Source organism: Ostrea edulis, chromosome 2, assembly GCF_947568905.1.
Source record: "Ostrea edulis chromosome 2, xbOstEdul1.1, whole genome shotgun sequence".
Lineage (NCBI taxonomy): Eukaryota > Metazoa > Mollusca > Bivalvia > Ostreida > Ostreidae > Ostrea > Ostrea edulis.
Genome location: NC_079165.1, coordinates 105,429,455 through 105,449,962, shown reverse-complemented (window position 1 = coordinate 105,449,962; position 20,508 = coordinate 105,429,455). Strand labels below are relative to the sequence as shown.

The following is a 20,508-nucleotide window of genomic DNA, read 5'->3' as shown; positions in this document are numbered from 1 at the left end:
CTCACCTTTCGGACATCATTTCATTGTAAGTCTTGGGCTTAGATTTCTTCTCTTCCTCTTCTTGAGTCATGCTGTCAGTTTCCTCGATTCGCTGATAGGTTGCAGCAGACGCGCGCCGTCGACGGTGTTTCCAAATGTTCAGATTCTGTGGGATACAATATGTTAATAAATCTCAGCCCCCACATCATCATCTTACTGACCAGAGAGGATCAAGAAAAGGAGTCCGAATTACCTAAGCTTTCATTTACAACACAGCAATATAAACTCGTAAAGAAATAAACAGATGAAGTGATACTGATGTCTAAAAGCTGATCTATGATTAAACATTGTATTACAATATACTACATGCATTTTGGCTTGGCTATAAAGGAATATTTGATTTCCCTGAAAACTGAAGCGTATAATCCTGGTTATTGGTAATGAATCCTCATTTTTCCTTTACGTACCCACGACATTCGAGAAATGAAGTTAGTTAATGAAAATTTCTATCTAAAACAATCATAATCTAAACCAAAGACTAAAACCAGGAATGATTAAACTGGAATACCCATGAATTTCCCACTGTATTCTGTTATAAATTTCATTAAAAATAGAACATTGTAGAAACATGCTATTAGTAAAATAGTACATGTATGTAGTTTATGAATCCATTCAAAATGAAAAGTAAAATGAGACAATGGGTTGTTGTCCTGAACTAAGCTAAATATTCAAGGTGTATAATATAACAGTATCATAAATTTGATACAAGGTCATAGGTTAGTATGAAGGAATGAAGTGGGAAAACTCACTGACTGCCAGTCCCCAAGGTCATCTGAAGTCTGGAAAGTGAAGGTCAAGGTCAGGTTAGATAGAGTTTATCATCTAAACACTGGGAAGCAAACTACATCTAGAAGCTCATGACATCTCACTCAAATCACAACCCATGCTGCTACATTCTTCATATAAATACAAGCACCTGCAAGGCTGATTTTTCAACTGGACCTCACATACATACTTCCATACATACATATTTGAATTTGACAAAGAATGAGTGATCATGCTGATTGCTTTTACATTTTCTGAAAACTTTAAAAATCAATTGATATTATATATGCTTTACAAAGGGCTCTCAATTCTCTAAATATGGGGCCAGTGTCCCATTTCCACTGCCCCAGTTCCAATTTAAAAATGTCTAGATAAATTTTAAAATGTTTAAAAGATACATCGATCCTCTACATTCATCACTGAATTAAATTGAATTAATATAACATATTCTTTTAATTGAACTATTACTTTACACAAATTTGCAATCTTGGAGACTATTGGAGTTTCTGTTAGATCTGGGTTAGATTCTATACAGGCACACATCACCTCAATCATCATTCTCGCTAACAATTACACAACATCCATTCAATAAAATCACAACCATACCCAATTAACATGTATATGTATAAATATTCCACGCTGGCAACAAATATAAAGTCTTACAATGTGGACATAAACAGAAACATACAACATGCTGGCATCACATATTATCAATTTCTTTTTCTTTTCTTCTATTAAAATGGATATTTTTACATGATATAGACTGCAGATCAGTAGCATATGTAAACACCTGTGTAATTATTGTTTACTTTATAAAATTTTCATTACATATATCAATAAACTAAATAAACAAATTCTGAATTGGCTGTATTGGAACTATATTAAGTTTAGGATATATGTGTACTAAAGACTGGTGTTATAAGCATTTTGTCAATAGCAATATACTCGTGCTGAACTTATAAATACACAAAATATGAACAATGTACTGAGGTTTTTGTTTTCTCCATTGTCTGAATTCAGATTTATTAATAAATCTTAGGAAATTTTGTATGGTGCAGAATATACTTGTAATATATGAAATTGGTGGGCCCATGCATATATAACCTGAAAGGCAAGGGGCCTAATTAAGACAACTAGAACTCTGCCCTGAAGCTCTCAAGAAATTGGAAAAAAATTAACATCACTTCGGACTCTCCATATTGTATTGGTGCTGATCGCGATTTCTTAAAAAAAAAGTAGATTTATGTGATTATATCTATGAAGTACACACGTTTAAAAATATAATGTCTGGAATTAATACATCACAATTGGAGGTCAGCTAAGATACTTGTACATGTATTCATTTTCTGTTCAGTGAAGGTTTACAATATTCAAGGCAAGAATATTTATTTCCTAAAAGAGCAATTTCCTCCTAAAATAAATGAGCAGCCCCTGACAACAAAATTTTAAAGCACAGAGAGTATATGAATACATGATGTATATAATTATCTACACACTTTTGACATTCTTCCTTTTAAAAAACTGAGACCTTGTGTGATTTATCCCTAATAGTTAAATACATGCAGTACAATAAGTCTTTACAAAGATATTTATCATCTGATCTGAAAGGGAAATAACTTTCTATTTATATAATATTAACAGGTTTTAACTTTATCTATTTCATGACAATTAACAAACAAGTTCTACAACTGATTTCAATGCCTCTCGTCGTTGGCTCAGAAATGGGCTTACGAGTGGCATCAGCCTGAGAGGAAACCTGAGTACCCATAGGAAACCCACATGTCTGAGTGGGCGAGCACTAAACCTATTGTCAATCAAGAGGATCAAATTCAGGGCCACAGTGGTAAGAATTGAACATACTCTCTAAAGTGAAAATTTCACAATACATTAAAAGTGCCAGTCATTCCAAGTACCAAAAAATGTTGTCATCATTTATAGATTATCCGCAAACCAACAAAGATAAAATAAGGGAGATAAGTTACAATGCACCATCAAGAAACGATTTTATAAAATTTTGACCCACTTGTATAATTCATAATGCAAACGAGGCTTACTGCTCTCTCGTTAAAGCTATTCAATAATGTCTTGCACACAAAATGCAGGCTTTTATATATTTGACATAAAATAGGTCATTTTTTCTTCAAAATTATTTGAATTCTATTCATGGTCTCCTTAAGCTCCCAACATTCCACTCTGACAGTGTATGAAATTGCATAGATTGAGGGGGATTGGGCATTCATTTTACAAGATCTTTGAATATTTTCCTTTGAAAAACTTTCGCCCCTACAGTGTTCTAATCCTCTCTTTGGATGCTTAAAAACTGAACCAAGCTACCTTACATAAGATGTTTGTCAATTATCTAAATATCATAGCGCTCTTCTACTGTCAAATACTTTCCTTCCACATTCTTGTAAAATCAGGGGTCATGACTTCAACAAACTTAAATCTACATCTTAAATATATTTTGTAATTTATTGCCCAGCAGTTCTATGGTTCTGAAGATTTTTTACTGAATCCACCCTAAATTTGACTATTCCTCAATTATTTTCCACTAAAAGGATATGCATGAAATTCTTTTGAAAAATGTGTGTGGAGACCGGAAAATATTAGAATGTCCAGAATGTAAAATGCTTGCAGACAGATGGACATTTGTCAGACAATGGTATCCTATAGTAATGGACAAAACTTCTTAGAATGCAAACAATCAAACATACACACATTCTACTCATTTGGAAGAAAAAGGAACATTAATTAGGTTCACCAACAGTTTAAGTTCCCTTAAATTCTTTACTGTAAATTTCAGCTACATGTTTGCATGGATTTGTTAAGTAGGCTGAAAAAAAGAATTTTAGAAATAAGAAATCAAGAATTTACAAAAAAAAAAATAGAAACCCCTAGCATGGAGAAATTTTCTTTTCATACCATATTTCAACACAAAAATTACTGAATTTGTCAGAAATCAAAAGAAAGTTTAAAATTCAAAGTCAGATCCAACTGATTCTGCACTTGGTTGTTTAACTCACTCTGCATAAAGTCTTTTTTTCTTCCTACGGAGTAAATTCTAGAATTCTCCCTTAAAGGGGTCATGACCCAATCAATGCCTTATATTATAGATATTATATACTTTCTCATTATATGACAAAATTGTCACCATGTTAAATGACTACATTCTAGTGATAATATCAATTTACATGAACAATTGCAATGTTACATGGGTAGCTTTTTAAATATGATATAACAAAATTACTTGTGCAATGAAATTACAGCAAATTTATAATATTTGTTTTGTTATGCAGACTACTATACAGAGGGCGCCACCTACTTCCTGTTCCTCACCGCATGACTCCGACTAGCAAACAACATTCAGTCCATCAGAAAAGCATGTACAACAAATCAAGCTAGCAAATCATTTATGTAAAGCCATGGCTTGAAGCTCCTATTTCTACACTATCTGATTCATTTTATCTCAACGCACATTCAATAAATACATATTTTAACTTAAATGCTTTCAATAATATTATGCAAAAATTTGTTTACTGAAGAATATTTTAAAATATATTTTAAGCATCACAAGTTATAAGAACATTACAAAACAATTTATAAATATGAATTTGTTCTTTAAATGACTGCCATAAAGGATTTTTTTTATTATCATATACAGGCAAGCAAGATAAAGAATTTTTTAAGCGGCCACTATTTAGAGTCAATGTTACTGATATTACAGTTCAACTATATTCAAAGTAATATTTCATCACATCACATCACACTTAATATGCCGCCACATTATTTCTGACTATACTTACTGATTGCCAGTCCACATCGTCTTTCTCAGGAATGACGACCCTCGATATCTTGGTTTCCTTGGCAGCCTCTATCTGCTCCTGGGCTGTCTTTGCTAGGCTGTCTGCTGGCTTGGACTTCACAAACTGCAGCGGATCCAGTGTAGAGGAACTAACCTTTCTCTGGGTCTTCAAGGTACGCGTTGGGATATCAACACTTGCACTGTCGGATGACTGACGTGAATGGTTACCTAGGTAACTACTGCTGTCCATACTGTCTGTCGAAGAACCACGGCGGTGGTGGTTTGAGTTTGTGTGACCATAATCATCCACATTGATACTGTTTGACGTGGCAGAGAAATGGTAGCCACCACTTGTGTTCAGAGAACCTGCACTATTGTATCTCCTCATTTTACTGGTTACAGAACCTGGCATGTTTTCATCTTCCAAGTCAACACTAGGGATGGATTCCTTCGAGACAAAAGAATCACAAGAACTGTCTCTGATGTGTTTGTGTTCTAATGAATCCTCATTGCTCACTCGTGAGTTGGTCTCGTGCGAGCTATAAGCGCTGGACGTCTGGTCAGAGGAATCCACCGAGTCATTCCTATGTCGTTCTTTCGGAAGTAGGTCTTTTCCACTGTAGTGAACGATTGCCGAAAATGCAGACTGGTCGAGCTGTGGACCACTAAATGTTTGAGAAACGCTTCTTCCCAGCCAGAAAATGGCAATGGCTACCTGTAATAGCAAAGACATAAACAGAATAATCTCCTAATCCTCCGTAATGCCCTGTTCTAAAACATTCATTGATGAATTGCAGCAAAGTTACATTACCAAAGTTTTGCAAGCCCAATATTACTGGCTGGTAATCAAAGAACACAAAACACAAATACATAGAGGCCAGATCAATCACACCAATAAGATTACAGGAAACTGCATTCCCTTTACCTTCCTAATCAATTTCACTGGAATGCACACCTTTCAAGGTTAAAGTTAAGGCTCTCCCAGGGATCCAATCAGAAAGCCTGTCTTTCATACCTGTTTGGTTTGTCTTAATTCAACTCTTAATGTGAACTACATATAATCCACAGAAGTCAAAACAGGACTGTACAAACTTACAAAAAAGCCTTCAATATTCTAAACATTAAAGAAATGTTGAGCTAATCTGTTTAAAATTTTTCAAAAGAGTTTTGTCCTGTGTATGATCCATATGAACGATTTTTAAATTCTCTGTATCTGGTCTAGATTAATGTAATAACTAACAGAGGATATGACAGACTTTTGAATTCTTCACAATCTGCCAGTCAGGCATGACATTCCTAAGCCCAGAACAAATAATAGTATTCAATCACTGGAACACATATATAATCTTACATATACTCTGAACAAATGTATAATTAATCAACTCAAGTATGATGTGAAGCAGACCACAATCCACAACCAGACCTCATCTCCATACAGAAACAATTCCAGGAATACTTATATAATACATCTATCAGTCAAATGGGACTATTTACTTATTCATTATATATAGAATGTGGCCTGTACATCTATCTACTACGTCTACTAGAAGGTCCAAGAAAATCAAACCAGTTTAGAAGTTTAGTAGACTTCAAATTACATGTAGAATTCCATTCTTTCTTGATCATGTACAGTACTACAAAGAACTATAGATACTAAGTGACAACCGCTGACAATAGCAGAAGACTAACATGACCCCCACCTGTACTTATCCACTAATTGTTTACTTCAACAAGTTGGAAGCACCTTGTTTTTTGAAGGAACATTGACACCTTAGCCCTAGCTTATATGTATTCTGCAGGATCAAGCAGTGCTATTGAAAGTGAGACCTTAAAAACATTACAAACCCTGCATGCTTACCAAAACCGGCTTATTCTTGAATGTACAAGATGGGAAAGGAGGAGTTAAACAGATTTTAATCCTAAGATACTTTCAAAATTCGTAAACCATTACGTATCAGATCTGTGGAGTGGCAACTCCACCCTGACACAAATGATAAAATCAATACTTTTACCAACATCTACGTCATTCGCACCTATACAAACATCAAGGTGTGCGCAGGTGTACGAATGCTACCAGTTTGGAAATACATGTCGTGCATGTTAGCTGGGGAATATTACAGACTTGCACACTGCTGCATCATAAATTAATGAATTCTGATCTCCACCCTCTTTTCATTGAAGGATATTCAATCATAAATGTTAAATGGCACATTGTTGAAATTTTTCTCAAAATTTATTATATGTAGTCCACTTTTTTGTGATAGAGTTAAGTTGCCCACCTGTATTACTACATAATGTATGCAATATATTTCTATTACACGTTTTCCGTTTTACTTTAAAGCTGCATATTTAAACTCTAAAGTAAATAAATGTATATAATGGACATAACTCTGTGCAGGTATATATATTAAAGAATTCTAAATTTGTGTATTGTGTATTCTTGTCCTGATGCATTGTAAAATAATTAATATAGCCCATAAATTCTTCACTTTGTTCCATGATGTTTAATAAAAAATTTCATTCTGAATTCACTATATCAATTAAATGACAACAAGAGTGAAATAAAACAAGGGCAAAAATATATCCCATACAGCATATGAAATCATGTCAAAAATGGTGCACTGCATCATAAACTGAGAGTGGAAATTATGATTAAGGAGCAAGGCCTGAAATTCTTGGTATTTCACAATAGGCCAATGGGCCACAATGCTAACCTGAGCCATCTTGTATATACACAATGGTATGATTCTCATGATGCAAATTCTGTGCAAATTTTTCGCATGAGAAAAAGACAGAAAGTACGATAATATTTACTTGGTGTCCTTGCATAACGTTTTACAGGGAATTCATGCAAACATGTTCCTTCTTTTCTTTACAGTTAAATGTATCATAAATATAATTATCACATGAAAAATGGTCGAAAGATAATATTTATGATAAAATACTAGATGAAAAAATATTGCATAAAAATTGTATGATGCAAACAAACCAGAACATATATGAAAATCATGTGAGCCACTTTTCCACTGTTTCAAATAGCACTCTGCATAATGAACTATTAGCGTGCATGGAAATGAAAATGGTACAAGACTAAAAAATCCTAGTATGCGACAAGAATAGGCAAAAGAGCCACACAGCTCACCTGAGCCAACTTGTAAATATGGAGATCTAAATGGCACATTAATTGCATGAGCTCAACAGTTATTAAACCACTAGCTATATATAGTCACTACGTGCCATGGGGGTACTGGAATATTTTCACAAACTATAATTATCATATTGCTACTTCAAAGACACTAAAAGATACCCGCAGGCAATCTTTATATCGATCTCTACTGTAGATTGACTCTAGTCAAGGTTAAGCATTGTAATTTAGTTAATTCATGTATTCATCAAATGGATGTACATAGTGTAATATGAAAGAAAGCAGAAGTGAGCAAGCTCACATACCTCACGCTCTAACAATGCTTGACAATACCTCACATAATGAATGGTAATGCTCTACATTACTGCAAGAACAGGAAATTCTAAGTTCAAAAGGGGCACAACTCCCAGAAAAATTATTGAATCAGAATTTCCTGGGAATATGCACATTTACACTGTGTGTCATTATTAACTACAAAGTTTCACGAAATCCTGTTGAGCGGTTTCAGAGGAGTTATGCTGATAAAAAAGGGACTGACGGACGGGTCAAAAACATTATACCCTCCGCAACTTTGTTGCGTGGGGTATGATAAGAATGTATCTCTGAACTCCTATTGTGAAGCCACTTAAGGAATGAAGAAAACTGAAACTAAACTACATGAGGATACTTCCATATCACATTGACTGTGTACTTCTAATTCTTGAAATAAAGATTTTTTTTATAATTTCAAATCATGAAAAATATTAAAACCATATTATGACCTCCTAAGGGACATAGTTTAAAAGAAATTTAAATTGATCTAGCTATACTACAGGAAATAGCTTGCATAGCAATTAAATTAGTGAAATGTCATGTCTTTGTTCCTGTCATTTTTAAAAAAGAAATGTAACCTGGCATGCATGCAAAACTTAAACTCCTATATTGTAACAGTTGCCCCACTCTGGCCCCATGAGTAAATATAAATTCACCAAATGCAATCAAAATTCCACTCCTTTAAGATGCACTTCATACACAAATCTAGTTTTAATTAGATTGAAATTCATCCTATTTTGATTTTGCCTACTTTAAGATAGGGGTGAATTGAGCAAAAATAAAGCTGAGGCAAAAATATTCCCTGTATACAGTAGGCATATGGTACGAACTACTCAAGGATAGGCCTATCACTGTCCGAGCTAGGTTGTTTGTGTCATAGGGGATATAAAGAGAGAGGAAATTACCCGAAACACCCCCAAAATACAAACTAACTAATAAGCAATTTATACTTTGTGAATTCATATGTTTCTTTTTATAAATAATTAAATCCCAGTAAGATTTTTATGCCAAATTGAAAGGCAAGTGCTTTTATCAACAAATAAATACACTACAAAAACATAGGTTTAACAGTGACGAAACACTGGGCAATGTAAATATTATGGCATAAAACCATACTGACTACAAGTGCTAAATTCTATTTTTCTTTCATTTGTAAAAGGCAACTTTCACACAAGAAGATCAGAATTTATGAGATCTCTCCATCTTTCCAATGGAAGAAGTGAACAAGGGACTTAATTAATGAGAAATGAAATGTACAATTCATTATGTCATTGTCCCCCTGATGCATCATACAGCTTGGAGGCAAATTCTATGGATTACATGCATTTCCCTGATGAAGGACACATATTTTAACATCGCAAGGAGGCATGCCGAGGAAAATTTAATGAAGGGAACTTGAAAGAAAAGTTTCTCAGAAAACCCCTGAAGGTGCACCATGACAAAATTATATCTTAATTATTGCTTTAATTAACAAGTTTTTAAATAAATTATGTCATACCTAGCACCTACATACATTTTATAGTAATTTATTTACACGTGTAGACATTATTCATCAAGTTTGTTGAAATATGAATTGATTCTGGAATTTGCACGCACACCTAGTTATGGACAATACACATCAAAAGTATTGTGATCACAATCGTGATCTACACAATCATACTTGTGTCATCATTAAATGTACCTGCCTCAAGATTACATCTTAATGTGTATCATGTTAACATTTCTAATATGTCACTAGTTATTGATTTCTGTAATGAATTGGATCTCCATGTTACCAACACACCATCACCAGCGACATTAATACACATAAGGTATATGCTCTAACGATTAATTCCACGATAAAAGTTTATTCAGGAGAGGACAGCATATGGCACAGGGAGCAACAAAGTTGTCTATTATAACACAGAATTATAAAAGTCTAAATTTAGTACAATAATACTCACATTCAAAGATCTTCTGCTAACTTCCTGTTTAAGATTATCCGAGCTACAAAAAAGACAGATCAAATTCAGAAAACTAATATTTTAAAAAAAATCAAATCATTGTCTCCTGTAGTCACCACAAAATTTCCTAATTATCCGAGTATGGTTAAGGTACGCACGAATTACTAACATTGACAGGCCTAACAGAAGCGTTACATGCTCGCTCGGCAGGTAATGATGCCGTCTGATGACATCAAACGCTGATTTTATGTCCAACCACCACTGAAATACAACTACAGAATGTCTAAAAAGAGCAGCTGTCCAATACACTCACAAAAATCTTCTCCCTGTTGACTTCTAATTATCTTTCACTGTCACCAAAAAATAAAAGAAAATGCCTGACATTGAATTTCACAGCAAACTGCACATTTACAATTCATTCAATGCACAATGCTCCTGTACGTTGTATGTACATGTCCAATGGACCCTGTCGCGACCTCGTGACCTTAGTAGGTTAATAAGACTAAACCTGCAAACCTCTAGTTCTACTTTCTGACAAGTCCAAACATAGAGTGATAATGCCTTTATATTTCTTGTTGAATGCAATTGTTCCTGGTATTTACAGTTTTCAAAACACAGGTGTATTTAAATAAACAAAAACAGAGTAAAGTATTACGAAATTTAAATCAAAAAGTTCACTAATCCTTTTCTTGATATGAATTTGAACACAAATTTAATATTCCTATTTCTCAACACAAGACCTTTTCTCAAACTGGACCTCCTACCACAAATCCTTTCACTTCTCTGTCAAACATCATTTACTGATCTGTGTAGCCAGCTCAATCATTTCACATTTTACATAATTTACATAAATCTATATTATTTAATCCATCACAAAGAGGAATGCCATGCCCAAGAAAGACCGGTAAATATGAATGGCCTACATACATTTCAAGGTTCCATTTTCAATATGGGTTACCAATTGTGGGCAAATAGCTCCTTTTTGAAGGCAAAATAAAGCACTTGAAAAAAAACACCCTCAAAATTAAGTAGTATCATTGCACAATTGACAGGAAAAATAATTACATATTCACAAACCAAATTATATATGTGTCAACAAGGAAAACAACGTCCAATTAACAAGCCCGGAATGAGTTACCTGTCACTTATAACAAGTGAAACGTACCTGGACAGGTAAAAACTATCATTGCAGATAAATCTCCAGAATAGTGTGGTAGAATACAATAACAACTGTTATCGCCTGGAATGCCGCAGTGCTGGTATGGGGCTATAAGCTTGTGTATTGATAGTTAGGTCACATGTCAATTCACAAAGGTTATCTGCCTGAAATGTACACTTCTTTTTAACTTAATTTTTTTCTCTCAATTTTTCTTTATTTTTGAGTTCACTTTGATCTTGCTGGTGGTATACACATTTTTTGTAGGCATTTCTTGAGTTTAAAAAGAATTACTGTGTATAATATGTCTCCTTACACAGCTTCAAAGACCTACTTGCATGGATAGGAACAAGCTCGAGGCCCATAGACTACAACACTCACCTGGATCACTCTGCCATTATTGAGAAATTAATCTACATTTGCAAGACCTCATGCTCACCCAAAGGTCATAACTTGAGCAATCTAGAATCCAGCTTGCCCAATGATTGACAGTTATAGTTGTATTGAGAAGGCATTGGAAAATTCATATTTCCATCTTGTCATATTTTGTTTTCCTTAACTGCATCACTTGAATGAGTGCCCATATATTCTACCAATAAGCTTTGAAATGTTAAAATGGCTAAAATAAATACTGTACATGTACTTATTATAGAGGGATTCAAATTTTAGTGGATTTGGTGGTGAAGCATGAGTGCTATTCTATAGCTGTGGTAAATTAATAAGATTCTCTATTTGTCCATAAACAGAAGAAGTGCTAAATCATGATTACACCCAATAGTGCATCAGAAGACAACGCCAAATCTTAACAAGATGTGTTTGTGAAACACAAATGCCCCCGATAATGGCCAATTCCGAAGATGGCCAAGGTCACAAGGGCAAATATCTAGGTACCAGTAGAAAGGTCTTGTCAAAAGAAATGCTCATGTACAATATTAAAGCTCTAATATTTACCATTTAGAATGTTATGACCATTGTAAAAAAAAATATTAAAAGTAGGTCAAATGTCAAGGTCAGAAGGTTCAATACCAACGGAAAGGTCTTGTAACAAGGAATACTCATGTGAAATATCAAAGCTCTATCACTTATTGTTTAAAAGTTATTAGCAAGGTTAAAGTTTTCAAAAAGTAGGTCAAATTCCAAGGTCAAGGTCACAGGGTCAGAAATGTTGGTACCCACGGAAAGGTCTTGTCACAAGGAATACTCATGTGGAATATCAAAGCTCTATCACTTACTGTTCAAAAGTTATTAGCAAGGTTAAAGTTTCAGACAGAATTACAGAATGACAGACAGGACAAAAACAATATGCACCCCCGATCTTCGATCTCGAGGGCATAAAAACACTACAATAAGTACACACACTTTACTTTTTCCAATCTCAAGAAAGGAAAATTGATAAGCTCATGAATTTTTGCTACCTGAATTTTGTCATCTTGCTGTGCACAGAAATTTATACACAAGGCAGTACATGGTCCTTTCTATCTACTGAAGAATGACATTTATAATCCAAGGCAAAATAAACTTGCCTGTACCCCTTTCGTGAACCTGTATGCTCTAATTTGAACAATTTTGCATCAACACCATATAAGAAAGCTTGCACAATAATTTGATGCATTTTGATTTTGTTGCTCCCGTTACGTTTTTCATGCTCTGATCTTTTTCTCATTTTCCCCCATAATTGTATCTATATCTTCCAATATCATGGTCCCATCATAGCCATGGTGTATGACAACACTATGCAAAGAAATGTTTGTCTAAAATTCGCTTTTGAAGATCTTGTGATTTGGGAGAAAATTTACACTTAATTTGATTCTGCTTTTGTGTTTCTCAAGTATCCCAACTCAGAAGTTAATTAGCAGATCCTTTCATTTTTAAAACCTTGAGTACCTTTACCCAAGGGATGGTCTTTTGTAAATGGATGGTAATTTGTTTGGTTGAACTTGAATACACCTTTACCCTTAGAAGGGATGGTCCGAGTAATTTGTTTGGTTGAACTTGAATACACCTTTACCCTTAGAAGGGATGGTCCGAGTCATTTGTTTGGTTGAACTTAAATATACCTTTACCCAAGGGATGGTCTGTCCTTTGTTTGGTTGAACTTCAATACACCTTTACCCAAGGGATAGTCTGAGTCCTTTGTTTGGTTGAACTTAAATACACCTTTACCCTTAGAAGGGATGGTCTGAGACCTTTGTTTGGTTGAACTTAAATACACCTTTACCCAAGGGATAGTCCGAGTCCTTTGTTTGGTTGAACTTAAATATACCTTTACCTTTAGAAGGGATGGTCTGTCTCATTTGTTTGGTTGAACTTAAATATACCTTTACCCAAGGGATGGTCTGTCCTTTGTTTGGTTGAACTTGAATACATCTTTACCCAAGGTATAGTCTGTGTCATTTGTTTAGTTAAATTTGAAAATGTCCAATAGTTCTGTAGATGATTGAAATATACAAAAGTGAACATCTGCATATTCCTCTGTTGGAAACGTTCAATACTTGTGCTTTTGGTTCTGGTGAACTAAAATCCCAATTGTTCAGTCTGAGCACTGCTACATCAGTGACCAAGCTTTTGTTGTAGAGAACTTTAAACAAGCTTCTGTTCCACAGTAGTATTAAACTTGATAGACTTTTGAAAAATAGATAATATAAAGTAGGATCATTCTTTCTAATGCTGTATGTAAATGTCTTCTTCACAATTGGACTTGGCAGAAATGCTGTCTGTGGTTTTCAAATTATGAAATATTACAAAATGGCATTGTTGTTGCCATAAAAGACAACCATTATCCCACAGAATTCCAAAACCAGGAATCGTCACCGCCTTCTGCCTATCATACCCGAGGACAGAAGAATCAAATCTTCTTTGTTTGTCATCTTTTCAAAACAAAAATTCTGATGTTTCAATCAATTATGTAGACTTCCCAGACAGATCTACACGCTAGGAGTAAGATGGCAATGTGTACACCCAAGATGGCATAACATCACCTTGATGTGGTGAATTTATTCACTTTGAACTCAGAAGATAAAGTATAAACACTCAGAACTTAGAACACAAGTTTACACCTAAACTTTTTGAATATTTCATCTATGGTTCACTGCAGAAAATTCCATCAAAACATGTGAAAATTTTATAGTGTGGTACTAATGACTCTCTGTTACAAACACTAAATAACTTCAGTAGTATTTTCTTCCTATAGAAATATAACATATATAGAATATTGTGATTTTAATTTATATAGTCACCACCACTTTTGTGTACAACAAAGGCTATTTCCAGACATTTTTCATGAATTGGTTTTAATATCGAACTAATTGGCTCATCACAAACCTTCAAATATTGATTTCCTGACGTCTGGACCACTTTCAAAACCACAAGACCCCTGTCAGAGCACCAACACAAACGATTATATAATCCCAATGTTAAATACCTTGAAAAGAAGATTATGCTTCCTATCCTCCCCAAAATATGGATTAATAATACATTCCCACTTTATCGGTATAAATCCTAAAAGTGTGCACCAAATGAGTCAACCACACAAATTTCAAATGCTTAAATGCAGAAGAATGTTTAAAGGTAGTGGATTACCTGGTGGACCTTAAAACACATAATAGTTTATTTCTTCACGACAAACTGGATAGACCACTGTAACTCATAATAATATCATCAATATACCTGGTTGGGGGCTCCACACAGGGAAATCATTAATTTCACCTTACAAAAAATCCATTGGCATTCATTCTTCTTTGTGTGAATTGCATTAATCAAATATGTTGGACACATGTCTTTTCTATTCAAGTAGTCTTAATGCTGTTAATCAATTCACTTTTTTTTTTTATATTTGCACATTTACCCATCCAATAAATACCCAGTAACAAAGATTTGGGGGGAATGGAAAGATGTATAGCATATAGCTCTCACATTCATTTTTGAGATTTGGCCTGGGGCACCAAAAGTTGGGAAAAAGCAGCAATATTTCATAAATAAAATGAGAACATTTGTAACCATGATATATGTAGTCAAATCATAAAAAGAAATTTCTGTGTGAAATAAAGACAATGAAATTGAAATCTGAAAAAAAAATTGACTTAATATTGAAATAAGGCCACAGGTACCATCTAAATTTTAAACGCATATTTGATTAAGGTATCCAGGCAAATGAGACAATGGCACATATAAAGTATGAATAATTAACATTTACGATGTTTGTAGTTCCCCTGAGCCTAATTATGATGCCACATAATACAATATCATGATATATAATGTATATCATTCAATGTAACTTTATGAAAGATGTGTGAAATATCAATTATCGAATCAAAACAGCCATTAATGCATTTCAAATAGCTCATGTGCATGAAATTGCCTATACCCATGCAAGAGAACCCAAAAGCCTGCATAGGGATTTTATACTACAAGGAATTCCTGGAGGCATTGTATCTATAGGGGAAGTTCTCTAAGCTTTCAAAAATAGATAGCCAAGTATTTCCATAGGTGCATGGGGTGGACAGGGTAATAAGGAAGGAGAATGCATGGGGGCAGGAAGGAGAGAAAAGGGGGAGGCAGAAAGAAGAGAGAGACAGGGGGGGAGGAAGAGAGCAAAAAAATGGAGGAAAGAGAATCTGACTGGGAGGAGGATCAAAAGAGACATAATAAGGACGGGGTGGACTTCTCTCCCACATACTGAATTTTTAATAACAAACCACATATATACATTTTGTAAATTTATACACTTGAAAAATTATCAATTTTTGTTAGAATATCTAAGATCAAATTGATTGATATATATATTTTAACTGAAGTTGGGGAATGTGAAATAGATGCAAGGAAATTCAAGATATATGATAAATTATAAAGAATTGAATTATTCAACCACCTACATCACCATACCTTAAAAGATTTATGAAGAAAGTTGCAGAGTATTTTAAAATTATTTCTTTATAATTAAAATAGAGTTCCCAATAGACAAGTTCTACTGTCTGTATACCTAGAGTTGCCTTAGGGCCCTAGAAATTGGTATGTACAAAAAAATATACAAACTTTGTTTAGACAAATCACTTTCCTTTTATTTTTCAGGGACTGTTAAAACAGGAAAAATCAATACAAAATGACAAACAAAATATACACAATATTACATTCATCATTGTCATCGTGATGACAGAGTAGCCATTTGGCCAACAAAATTATCAAACCCGTACAACAAACGTTTTCCTGACGAAGTTTTATTATGACTAAATACACATGAGGTTTAATCACTATACCACAAATATCTCTCAAAATTGCAAAAATCAAAAATAACAATTTGCATATGAGGTAATTCACAGCCACCAAATAACAAGAATGTGTTACCTGATGCTGGTGAAATATTATTTAGTCTTTATCTGAAACAGGAGGTCATCATTTTTGGTGACTAATAAGCGCACATGTAATTTTTCTCTGTCGAGTCTCGTTCATGATTCAAATTTTGTACTTAGTGATCGCCTGTATATTTACATCAGTTTGCACCTATAATGACATCTCCCTACCCCTCCTGATGATTTTTGTTCTCTATACTTTTCCAGCGGATGTGTCATGATTTCCATTCTAAAATTTTGAATTTTGTGCTCACCACCCCAAGAGGGACCCTTTTACGACATTTTCCCATCCTGATATAGCTTTATTTCAATTATTCATTTTTCTTTATTTGTACGATTGTCTGTTTGGCTTCTTTTTTACAGAAGGTGTAATTCAATATCAGTATATATATGATTTATAGACCTCACTTTGGCCTCATCATTTCACAACTTTGGTGAATGTCTCCACGTTTATCATTACTATACAGAAAATAATATATTTGTTGAATGTACAGTACAGTTGTTGTAAAGATTTTTTTTAAACAGAAATTCACAATATGACTAATTCAATATACACTAAGACCAGAGGGCCTGTCAGACCAATGGGCAACAACTTTCATAAATGGTATAGGCATCCATGCTCATTTAACTATGCACCCAATTTGTCTGTCTAGATATCCAATAGTAAAGAAGATTTCAAAGATTCCCTGCATTTTCATTATAAAACCCCTGATCCAACACAAATTTAACAATTTTAGTGGACTATATGCTCTTATAAAGTGCACCCAGTTTGTCTGATATGTGTTCATGAGTAAAGAAGATTTTTAAAGATCAAACTATTTTTGGGCAGATTTGGAACAGTCCCCAAGGCCACTAAGGGGTGCCGGCCTGCCGGGACAATAATATTACCATTTTTGTTTTTCTTCCTTTACACTCAAAGCTGATGCGTATGCATCATTATTTAACACTTAAAAATTCAGGTTCTGTTGTTTAAGAGGGTTCAAAAAGTTTTCCAATGATAAGTGATGACAGAACAGATCACAATACTTGTAGGTCACTTGAATGACTCAGGTGACCTAAAAACCTGAAAAGGGTCCATGTTTTCTTAACGTTTAAAAAAAGTCTGCAATTAAACATACCAATATCCATGCATACATGTGGGTTTTTTTTTATTTTGGTAAAATCTACTTGCTTAGAGTTTCAACTTTTAAACACTCTAGATTCCTAAACAGTAGATTGTAACAAAGAATAATCATTTTCCAACAGAATGAGAGGTAGAATATCATTCCAATTCTTTTCAGTATGAATGAAGAATATTCAGAGAGAGAGAGGGTTCAAACTGTTACATAGCAAAGGTATGTATGATATTTCCTGTTGGGCGGTATACAGGTATAGACAGACACTCATCACTGACAAAAACATCGCCAACCTTCAGTGAACTATACAGAGGGATCGTGTCTTGTCTTCTTATTGTGTACAGTATAGCATAGATACAGCTGCTACTTCTGCTACGAATGAGACCTGGTAGCTAGAGTGTAAAACACAGATGCAAAAGCCAGTGCTTCTTTTAACAGAACAGAAACCTGAATAGTTTGGTTCTTCTTGACTTGTGAAAGCAACTACTATTTACTTATAAAGAGATAATGCTAGTATTATTAGTGTTACATCTGAAGTATTTTTAAAAAGGGGATTTAGCCTGTGCTGAGATGAAGCACTGCTGTGTTACATGATGCACAACCTACTGTCATCTAGTGAACTGATGGAGCAAATTAATGCAATCATAGCCTACACATTTTTTCAAAACATAACAATTAAAATTTCAAGAAAAGACATATTCCCTACAAAGATGGCTAGATAAGACAGAAGTTGTAACTTCTAATGATTCATTCACCAGAAACATGTTGACAGGTATGTTAGAAGTCGGCTACCTGTTGACCTTTTGACTTGATCTTCTGGTATGATATTTTGCCAGCATGTTAGCAAATTGGTTTCACAAAGCACAAAATAACTACAAAATTTTTATTCAGCAAGTATACATATCTCCCCTTATACAGCAAAGTATCAGATAAATCTCTCCAACATGAGAATGTGACTCCAGGTTCTTTTTCAGGGTTTCCAATGGTTTCGTGACAGCCTATGATGACATATTTAACAACCTGTTTATGTGCAAGAGGTGTTATGATTCTTCACTCACTGAATTCAATAATGTCATGGTAATGGGAGACTGTTGATGATATAAAGAGATCCCCACTGCTTCATTAGACGAAGAATAATGGGAGACTGTTGTTAATATAAAGAGGACCCCACTGCTTGATTAGATGAAGATAGCGAGACTAATGATAATAGGCTACAAAAGTCCACCAGAATTTTAAGTTGACAAATTATTTCTTTTAAGTTCAACAACCCCTCATGAATCTGTATAGGTGTTGTGATGATGGGTTATCATAAATTTGAATGTATGTTTGGAACTTTTAAACCCATGATATGATATTTATGGCCATACCAATTGATCATAAAAACTAATACAATATCACAACTAAAGATCTAATACATTCTCCCCACAGTAAGTACATGCCTGAATTGATATTAAAATACCTATAAAAAGATTAATTTGTTTAATGTAAACACCCTGTATCCCGCTTTTAAATATGCCTTTTTACCGGCCCTATGCCTCGCAGCAATATAAACATGCTTGCTAACTGGTCAGAAATAAACTCGGCCAGTGTTTACTGTGGTCAGACAGTTTACCGTATACCAACTGTGCCGTGAAATGTTTTTTAAAATGTTAAGAAACATCAAAATGTATTTTAATTTCCCCCTAAATCTACTGCCCACTTTCACCAGATAGATACGAGAGTTTCATTTGCATAAGGTGGGAGAAGTATTCAAAGATTGGTAGAACTTTTCTTCAGGTTGGGGTTGTCAACAGCATTTTATCAGTAGGACTTCCTATGACAAGGACAAGAATTTTTTCCAAACAAAATCCTGAACTGATGAAACAGCAGGGTTTCAACTGGGGTTTCCCAGCACTATCCAGGGATCAATTGAGTCATTTACTAGTAAAGGAATGATTTTTTAAAGGACACGTGAACCTAAACTTATATGATTAGGCTTTTTGTTGATTATGTCAAATGTAAGTGCTGCCAGGGAGAGTCTGGATCTTCACTTCCAATACTCCACTGGCTGGTCATTGGCAGATCCAGAAAATTTTGAAAGGGGGGGGGGGTATCCAACAAATAGGTGTTTGGGACTGCCCCCATGGAGGCAAAGCCCACTCTTTTCCTAGCTATTATCTTGAACCTTATGCTAGGTACATTCTTGGGAGATAGGACTTTCATTAATTTTAATTCCAGAGCACATCGTTGTAGGGGTCAAAGGGGCAAAACCTCCAGAAGCTCATTTAGTTTAATCATGTGATGTTGGTAAAATTAGGTGAAAGCAAAAATGTATTTAGTACCACTGTAAAGAGTCTGCAGCTGCAGCCATATCAAGTGAGGATACATTAGATGGAGGAGTGACTTATTCAGGATCGCTGTACATAGAGAAGCCCTAAATGGTGCGGGTCCAGGGGGTAAAGCCCCAATAAGTTCCTAGATCCAGCAAAATAAAAAGAAAATTTTCTTACTCTATCTCTGCTCAAAAGATCCCCAGCCTCCCTCCCCCTATGCAGCAAATTGCACTTGTAACTAGGGTGTACATAGAGAGAGGACAAAGGCACTAACTTTCCTCAAACAGCTGTAGAATTATGGAATTGAGCAATGCAGACTCATAACCAGGATTTTTCAGAGGGATACAAATACCTAGGATTTTACAGAGAGGGTGAAAATCTCTGGATTAGCAGAGGTTTTGATCCTTAAAATAGGTCAAGCTGAATCAGAAAGAGTATCAAGGGTAAAAATTTGTTCAAATCAAATAACGTTTGGCTTTGGTGTGTTCCCATGCTTTTCAAACAAGGATGAGAACACACCACTTGCACTCCCTGTTTACTGACTTGCAGTGTCACATCTTAGGTATGACCTGGC

At 34.6% G+C, this 20,508-nt stretch overlaps 1 protein-coding gene across 7 annotated transcripts in view; it reads right to left on the bottom strand.

Annotated features, from left to right (window-relative positions):
- The window catches only part of LOC125667320 (LIM and calponin homology domains-containing protein 1-like), a 59,494-nt gene that overhangs the window by 17,934 nt on the left and 21,052 nt on the right, over positions 1-20,508 (bottom strand). For 3 of the 7 annotated variants that reach the window (XM_048900816.2, XM_048900815.2, XM_048900817.2), the window contains exons 5-8: positions 10,007-10,049; positions 4,608-5,321; positions 789-818; positions 6-145 (exon numbers count right to left, since the gene is read on the bottom strand). In XM_048900816.2, the coding sequence (XP_048756773.2) occupies positions 6-145; positions 789-818; positions 4,608-5,321; positions 10,007-10,049 (927 nt within the window). Of the gene's footprint in view, positions 1-5; positions 146-788; positions 819-4,607; positions 5,322-10,006; positions 10,050-10,319; positions 10,469-14,483; positions 14,579-20,508 lie in introns of those variants that run through there. The other 4 variants (XM_048900818.2, XM_056155904.1, XM_056155905.1 and 1 more) reach the window with 3 other exon arrangements.